General features: G+C 34.7%; 1 protein-coding gene across 1 annotated transcript; it reads left to right on the top strand.

The window, feature by feature from the left end:
• Window positions 1-339: 339 nt before the first annotated feature.
• LOC149775146 (uncharacterized) lies at window positions 340-7,967 on the top strand. The gene is made up of 3 exons (XM_089943866.1): window positions 340-422; window positions 3,351-3,770; window positions 5,495-7,967. The coding sequence occupies exons 1-3, from the start codon at window positions 408-410 to the stop codon at window positions 5,693-5,695; spliced, it is 636 nt and encodes a 211-aa protein (XP_089799992.1). The 5' UTR covers window positions 340-407; the 3' UTR covers window positions 5,696-7,967.
• The last annotated feature ends 704 nt before the right edge of the window (window positions 7,968-8,671 follow it).

Genomic DNA, 8,671 nt, shown 5'->3' with positions numbered 1-8,671 from the left:
CCCCCGTAAAACAACGTAATGTACTGACAATATAACGTGGATCAAATTTACACACTAGTTATTACTAACTTCCTAAGGGACGGGTGTTGCTATATCTCTGCACAGGTTATAAATAGATAACTTCTAATGCTTCACGGCGTTTCTACCTTGTCCAATTAGATTTAGATTCCAAGCAGGAAGAAAGAAAGACAGCATTCCCGTTACGTCGCTAGTGTGGTCACATGTCCCCAGGAAGTATGAACATTTATCGATCTCAAGTAAACTATTTTTGTACGCGCACCCGGAACGAACAAAAGTGGTATAAAAGGCCAAAAGAGAAAAAGTATTTATAAGTACTGCCAAGCCTGCTACTACCTTAACATCGAAATTAAATTCTTTGGATTTTAAACACAGCTTTCTTGTGAACAATGATGACAACCATTGTAAGTATCCCTGGTTAGTAAATACCTCGGTTATATGTTTTTAATAAGAAAATTAATCTATTTTGATTCCAGTACTGGGTGCAATGATATACAGTTGATTAAAACATTTTGATGGAAGAATAAAATATTAATATACAAATAGAAAGGTTTTTAAATACCTAGATGTGAAAATATTACTTGTTTCAATTAGTTTATGGCCCTGAATATCCTTTGAAGTAAATATTCCGTGTAAGTTGCATTGGTGTGATTGCGTTCATAACCCTATCAAATATAATGTGTGTTTATGCACGTGTGATTCAAGAAAGCTAAATTGATAACCAAATCAAATGTAATGTGTGTTTATGCACGTGTGATATAAGAAAGCTGAATTCATAACCAAATCAAATGTAATGTGTGTTTATGCACGTGTGATATAAGAAAGCTGAATTCATAACCAAATCAAATGTAATGTGTGTTTATGCACATGTGATATTAGAAAGCTAAATTCATAACCATATCAAATGTAATGTGTGTTTATGCACGTGTGATATAAGAAAGCTAGATCTCAACGTGAGCTTATTGATAAAGAGTGATATTTAATGATTTATACGGACAATGCAAGTACGTGATATCTAATTAACTTAACTCTGATGTTGCTGAATGAAATAGATTGGTTTTCAAATGAAAATAGAAATATATTGGTTTTCAAATACAATATAAATAGACCGGGTTTCAAATGAAAATATAAATAGATTGGTTTTCGAATGAAAATATCCCTTCTATACAAACATATTCCGGTTAGGAAATATGAAAATATGCTAGTCCTCTCAAGCTCTGTGATAAAGGTCTCGTACATTATCATCTATAATGGTTTTTGTCCTTCAAATGTTATTCCAGCCAAAAGTCCGAACTTCTGAGCTGAAACTTTATTTTATCGAAAACTTGTACTTATAATAACTATTTGTAAATAAGAATAGTATGGGCGCTCTGAGGTATAACACCACTAATCAATGGTCAATACCTTTTTGTAAAAAAATGTAATATGGGCACTCTCAGGTATAACACCACTAATCAATGGTCAATACCTTTTTGTAAAAAAATGTAATATGGGCACTCTCAGGTATAACACCACTAATCAATGGTCAATACCTTTTTGTAAAAAAATGTAATATGGGCACTCTCAGGTATAACACCACTAATCAATGGTCAATACCTTTTTGTAAAAAAAATGTAATATGGGCACTCTCAGGTATAACACCACTAATCAATGGTCAATACCTTTTTGTAAAAAAAAGTAATATGGGCACTCTCAGGTATAACACCACTAATCAATGGTCAATACCTTTTTGTAAAAAAATGTAATATGGGCGCTCTCAGGTATAACACCGCTAATCAATGGTCAATAGGTAACACATGCTTAGTTCTAGTCTTAGAGATGACTTTAATCATATGTATGTATGTATGTATGTATGTATGTATGTATGTATGTATGTATGTATGTATGTGTGTAGGTAGGTAGGTAGGTATGTGTGTGTCTGTGTGTGTGTGTAGGTAGGTAGGTAGGTAGGTAGGTAGGCATGTGTGTGTCTGTGTGTGTGTGTGTGTATGTATGTATGTGACAGTTGATCATGTTCGGCATTATATATCATGATAAGCACGCGAACGTGTTCTGATTCTAAATGTAAGAAATACCTTCATCTGTGTCTCTGTGACTCGTTTCTTAAATCTGTTTTTAGTCTATTGCGCATGCCTTCAACTTAATTCTCACTTAAGTCTATTGTATATGTGCTTATGTTCATTTCCTTTCTACTATGTCTATATTTGATTCGTATTTGCCATGCATCTATCAAGTACGTATTTACTGTGCATATGTCCAATTCGTAGTCACCATGCATCTATCAAGTACATATTTACTATGCATATATCCAATTCGTATTTAATATGCATATATCCAGTACGTATTTACTATGCATATATCCAGTACGTATTTACTATGCATATATCCAGTACGAATTTACTATGCATATATCCAGTACGTATTTACTATGCATATATCCAATTCGCATTTGCCATGTATCTATCAAGTACTTATTTACTGTGCATATATTCAGTACGTATTTACTATGCATATACCGATTATGTATTTACTATGCATATATCAAGTACATATTTACTATGCATATATCAAATTCGTATTTGTTGTGCATCATCTATCAAGTACATATTTACTATGCATATATCCAATTTGTATTTACTATGCATATATCCAGTACAAATTTAATATGCATATATCCAGTACTTATTTACTATGCATATATCTTATTCGTATTTGCTATGCATCTATCAAGTACGTATTTATTATGCATATATCCAATTCGTATTTACTATGCATATATCCAGTACGAATTTACTATACATCTATCAAATACGTATTTACTATGCATATATCCAATTCGTTTTTACCATACATATATCCAATTCGTATTTGCCATGAATCTATCAAGTACGTATTCATTATGCATATACGCATTTACTATGCATATATCCAGTACGGATTTACTATGCATATATCGAATTCGTATTCGCCATGCATATATTGAATTCGTATTTGCCATGCATATATCCAATTTATATTTACTATGCATATATCCAACACGTATTTACCATGCGTATCTAATTCGTATTTACAATACATATATCCAATTCGTATTTACAATGCATATATCAATTCGTATTTACTATGCATATATCCAATTCGTATTTACTATGCATATATCCAATTCGTATTTACTATGCATATATCAAATAAGTATTTGGCATGCATATCTGCATTGCTCTCCTTGTGGAGCAAATAAGGCACGAATAAATGTCTTTCGTCACAACCGTTTTGTTCCACAATTTAAGTTAGAAGTTAATGACCAAAAATTAGACAGATTTTATTTTTTGCAGGTTCTTACGCGACATATGACAATCAGATGCATCTACATTTTCTCTGTTTTACTCTATGTGCTTTCCTTTCCCGTGGAAAAAAAGTCCAAGACACAGCATTCCGCCAGTTCCTCTGAACGATTTTGCCAGTTTCCGACAACACGACAAATAAATCGCTTGGATGAACGCTTTAAAACTAGCAGACTATTTCGACGAGAGATACACGAAAGTTTTTCCTTGCTGAATAAAAGTATTATGAACCCCATTCGGCAGCTCGGCAATGTCCCTGCAGAGTTTATTAAAAGAATGGAGATCGGGATTGACTCGAATCGGGAATGTCCGTCGCTTTCTGAGTATAGTTCGGGACAGCCAATAAAGATATGCCCGCACTATTTTGTTATCGAGTATGACGAGTTCCGAGTTCCCGTTACATTAGCTCAGGTATGACCCCTTCTGTAATGGTTTCATGAAAAATATCTGCCTCAAAAGATATCTGGGAAGCAGAACAGAATGTCGCTTGTCATCTTCGTTTACGTGAAGATCACTATATGTTTTCATTATGAGACAGGAACTCTCTTCTGAAATATACCGATTTGGTAGATAGTCATCTCTTCATACACTAAACTCGGTTCCCAACATTGATTATTTCTCTTTCTTAAGCAAAACCCATGAGAGGAAAACGGTGTAATTGCAACTTACATTATATAGTAGTTTGATTCCCTCACCTCTCAAATAATCACCATTAGAAACAAAAGCCATTTTATGTTCATCGGGGACGAAGAGAGGGTTGGTGTCGGATGAAAACCTTTGGTCATAATTTTATTGATGTCATTTCAAAGAAACTAAAAAAAATGATAATTTAAACAATTCCATCCATTAGAACATAAGTTAGGGCGCAGAAAACAAAACGAAAAAACGGTCGCCACACAATAAACACGCAAATTACGCCAGCCTCTTTCCCGGGTAAATATTTATAATTACTTTTCTCAGCACCTTTTTCATTTAATTCCAGGTACATGACTGAGTCTTTATCTTTAATTGTCAATACAAAATAGGCCAATACGCAGAAATGTGGTGTTGATTTCCTGCACATGGGTGTCTAACTCCTGTTACACGTTAAAGACAAAATAAATTACTCTATAAAGCCGCTGAAATTTTCAAGTTTCAAGACTTGTTTGCACACCAGCCATTATTAAGGCACGTGACGATAACAGAATGTGGCAGTAGGAATATATGCAGTTTTACATAATCATAGCCTAATTAAATCTCGGCCTATACATCAAAGAATATTATGTATTAAAAATAAAGTCAAACTGATTAAATAAATTCTGTTTGGCATGTCGCCTGAAACAGTTTCTTATTTGTACACGTAAGGACTGTTTCTTTAATTCTATTTTATTCTAATCGAATGTTCACCCCTGAAAGCAACTGCATTCAATCCATAATTGTATCGTGACGTCATCATTGGCATTCAAACAATCAAACACCGCTCTCTGAATCATTCAAGCAGGTCACTGACTTGTTGTTTTGTTTTATTTATTGATTTTTTTAATTTTTTTTTTTTTTTAAATCCATTTAGTGCTATGACTTTTATGGGTAACAAAATCTTTGCAACCGCCATTGTTGATTTAGAATTTAATATGTATTTGTAATAATACGGTGATATTTATTCCAAATATTTTCCAAGATTAATATTGAGAAATTATTTAAAAATGGAATATGAGAAGTTTGAGGCAAGCTGAACGATAAGACCCGAGTAAACCAAATATTTTCATCTATTGGAAACACAATTCTATCCTTGATATTGGATAAGACATTCTTTTTCCTTTTTGTTTTTATGAATTTCTGAATAATACTGTTAATACTGTTCGGCTAAACAACATTATGATAATTGGAATCCAGTTGTCTGTATCGTACACGAATAGTTCTTTGAATTTTAATTTACTTGAACATATGTATAACATTTGGTACCTTAGTCGGACAAATTCCATTATTATAGTTACTGAGAAATTTAATTATTAATTATTTTTAGAGAGTTTGGCAACGTGAGTAGGAAGATATTAATTGAGTATGCCATTCTTTGAACCCATTGTGTAAAACTACTGAAGTTCGTGTGCAAATTCACGTACTCTTTCTCCATAATATTTTCTTTTATTTTCCTTCAGGCAAGATGTCGATGCGAGGGTTGTCTAGGGGTTCCTGGTAAGGTATGTCAGCCCATTTATTACAACACACGAGTTCTCAGGGTCGTCGATTGCAATAGAAAAGGATTCTACGAATATGACGAAGTATGGGAGCCTATCGCCGTCGGATGCTCGTGCGAACAAATATATAACAAGAAACACCCAGTCATGCCAGATAGGTGATATCACTTTCTTAGCGTATACTGTGATATTTTTTTTATTCAAATGCAAAATATTTTCTGGAGAAATTAGGCCTGAGAAATGCTCACAGAACATACATATATGCGGACCATGGATGCAGCTTTTTAGGTTGAGCATCCAAGAGGGGAACTGTTTTCTCAGTATGGCATATCGGAGGTATAATGGGAAACATGATCACAGACGCCGTAAAGATGGAAGCTTTCTTGTAGATCTCATTGTGAGGATAAAATTGCCGTGCTTATCACATTTCAGCAGGGTACACGTTACAACGTATGAGAGTTGTGCGGACTAAAATGTATGATCACGTTACGAAGTTTTCTTGATAAAAACGAACGAACGAACGTACATGCTCTTGTTGCTTATACTTGTGAATGATATTGGTATCATCCGGTGTCCACAAACAGAATCACGAATCCACAAAGGACTTTCACTTAGTTATACATCACAGTAATGCACCTGAATTCACGTGGTCCTTGGTTCCATCAATGGTCCAAAAGACAACCAACAGAGAACTTTATGATATATTTAACTCACGAACACGTTTCACCCAGCATAACGTTTTGTTCTTTCCTACTGAATCTGTCACGGAATGGAATATTCTACCAGTGCAGCTGAGAACCGATTCTTCTCAACATTCGTTTAGATCGACCTACAAAATGGACTCCAAAATTATCCAAGTCACTCACTACAGAGGAGAGGGAAGTGCGCATATTGTTTTTATTATATTGCAATCAGGTTGCAGTTCTCTAAATGCCGATTTGTTTCAGAAACCATATAAGTGCTAATCAAAAGTAATATCTCTGAAGGACCAAAAACTGACACACATTTTCATTTAGGTTGACCTAGCAAAAGAATCCTAATCTCTTGAAACAGACAGGTCGTCACCACTGTTAAAAAATCTTTTTGCTGTTTCTTGACGCAGATGAGATATTTCATAATTTATAATTATCGTCGAAAACATTCTCTTGATTTATTTCGTTATTCCTTTGTCATTTTCAGAAATTCAAAGTAACATGTTAATATTGCGCATTTATAAAATATTAGTCAGGTTCGGTTTGAATTCCATATTTATGAATATGAATACGTCCGACTCCGCCTTGTCGGCATTTGCATCAACGCCTTCAAACGAAATTACCTCTCATAGATGTCGATTTTGGTTCCTAATAGCATCTGTGCATTTTGTTTTCTAATTATACAATGCTTGTTAATAATCTGAAACATTCCCGGATTCATGCCAATTACTCTGTGGAGTTTGTTGTCGTCGATGAGAGAGCTTTATATGAACCTATTGATTTATTGCTCAGTCGTTAATATGCCGATGTATTTAATCACATGTTGACCATCTTGATTAATTTTTGTGTCATAATACCATGTTCCCAATAAGAGCTCATTATTTATTTCCTACTCATGGTCAGGAAGAACCAATTTCACATTCTTCTTTCGGACTTTATCAGTATACACATCCTTTCATTGTTCTGGCATATACGTGCCTTCATGAACACACCATTTCATTGTTCTGGCATATACGTGCCTTCATGAACACATTCTTTCATTGTTCTGGCATATACGTGCCTTCATGAACACATTCTTTCATTGTTCTGGCATATACGTGCCTTCATGAACACATACTTTCATTGTTCTGGCATATACGTGCCTTCATGAACACATCATTGCATTGTTCTGGCATGTACGTGCCTTCATGAACACATCATTTCATTGTTCTGGCATATAAGCGCCTTTATGAACACATCATTGCATTGTTCTGGCATATACGTGCCTTCATGAACACATCATTGCATTGTTCTGGCATATACGCGCCTTCATGAACACATCATTTCATTGTTCTGGCATAAACGTGCCTTCATGATAGATTTAATAAGAAATATTGAAAATCATGTTTGGGAATGGCTGCTGAAAAGTGAAGTGTAAAAGAATTCTTATTTGTTTTTCCAACATGTTTTATTTCGCCGACGCAGCAATCATAGGCGAATCTTTTCAAGGTTTGTTGCTATTGGTACGAATGTGTGTAGATGTCAAAATGTACTGTTAATAAGTTATATTTTTTATGTTGTCATCAGCGACGTTGTGAGATGACGTGTGTGGCAATTAGGGTAACTTCAATCGTATTTAAACAACTGTAATTTCTGTTTTTCTTTTATTCATATTTTTGAGGCTTTACTGATGCAAATTTTGCCCATTGAATTTGCTCTACCTCTTACTGAGTCATTATCTAGTCAAATGTTTGAAATAAAGATCTCAATGAAGCGTGTCTTTTGTGTTGAGCCTGTATAGACCTTTTTCAGGAAGTCGAATCTGGGGTTTTCCACTCCAATATTTAACGCATGCGCAATCAACGTAGGGCAACTTTTAAGCGATTGTCATGAACATAGTGTATGTTCGTGAAGAAAGTTTCAAAACAAATTTTTAAAGGTTTAACCTCTGTACACCTTTCACGGAAATAGTGTGCTTCAAAATCATGAGTAAATAGTTCAGTAACCTGCCTAAAACAGACAAGTAGATATGAGCACAGAAAGCACCAGAGAGGACCAGAACAGTGGACAGGATTTGTGAGCCCTAGGAAAAATTATCTAATAGGCCCCAACAAATCACAAATTGAAACAACGGTGGACCCTTACCGTTCTGTTCCGAGGAATTTGTCCTACTCTGTCCGCGGTCCTGGATATCACTTACAGAGTTGTATGATCGATTTCTGAAAGGAAAGGGGTGGGTGGACAATTTTCATATGTGACCAGAAATAACATTTGTACAAATCTACGTGTATTTAAGTGATTCTTCAAGACTATATACTCGTGAAAACATGAGGACTTACAAATCTTTGTGTTGCATATAATTAATTTCATAGTGGATGGATGCATACAAGTGAATGCAGCATCATCAATGCCAGGGTAATCAGATCCCAAACTCAATAAGAGAAAGCCACACGAGTTTCACATAGCT

Source organism: Sinohyriopsis cumingii, chromosome 19 (genome assembly GCF_028554795.1).
Source record: "Sinohyriopsis cumingii isolate HCF-2022 chromosome 19, ASM2855479v2, whole genome shotgun sequence".
NCBI classification, from domain to species: domain Eukaryota; kingdom Metazoa; phylum Mollusca; class Bivalvia; order Unionida; family Unionidae; genus Sinohyriopsis; species Sinohyriopsis cumingii.
Note: the sequence above shows the minus strand (reverse complement) of the source record. Positions and strands in the feature narration are given on the sequence as shown.

Excerpts from the sequence above, each read along its gene's own strand:
- LOC149775146 (XM_089943866.1), top strand. Across the intron at positions 3,771-5,494 it reads TTCCCGTTACATTAGCTCAG|GCAAGATGTCGATGCGAGGG; the intron begins GTATGACCCCTT and ends ATTTTCCTTCAG.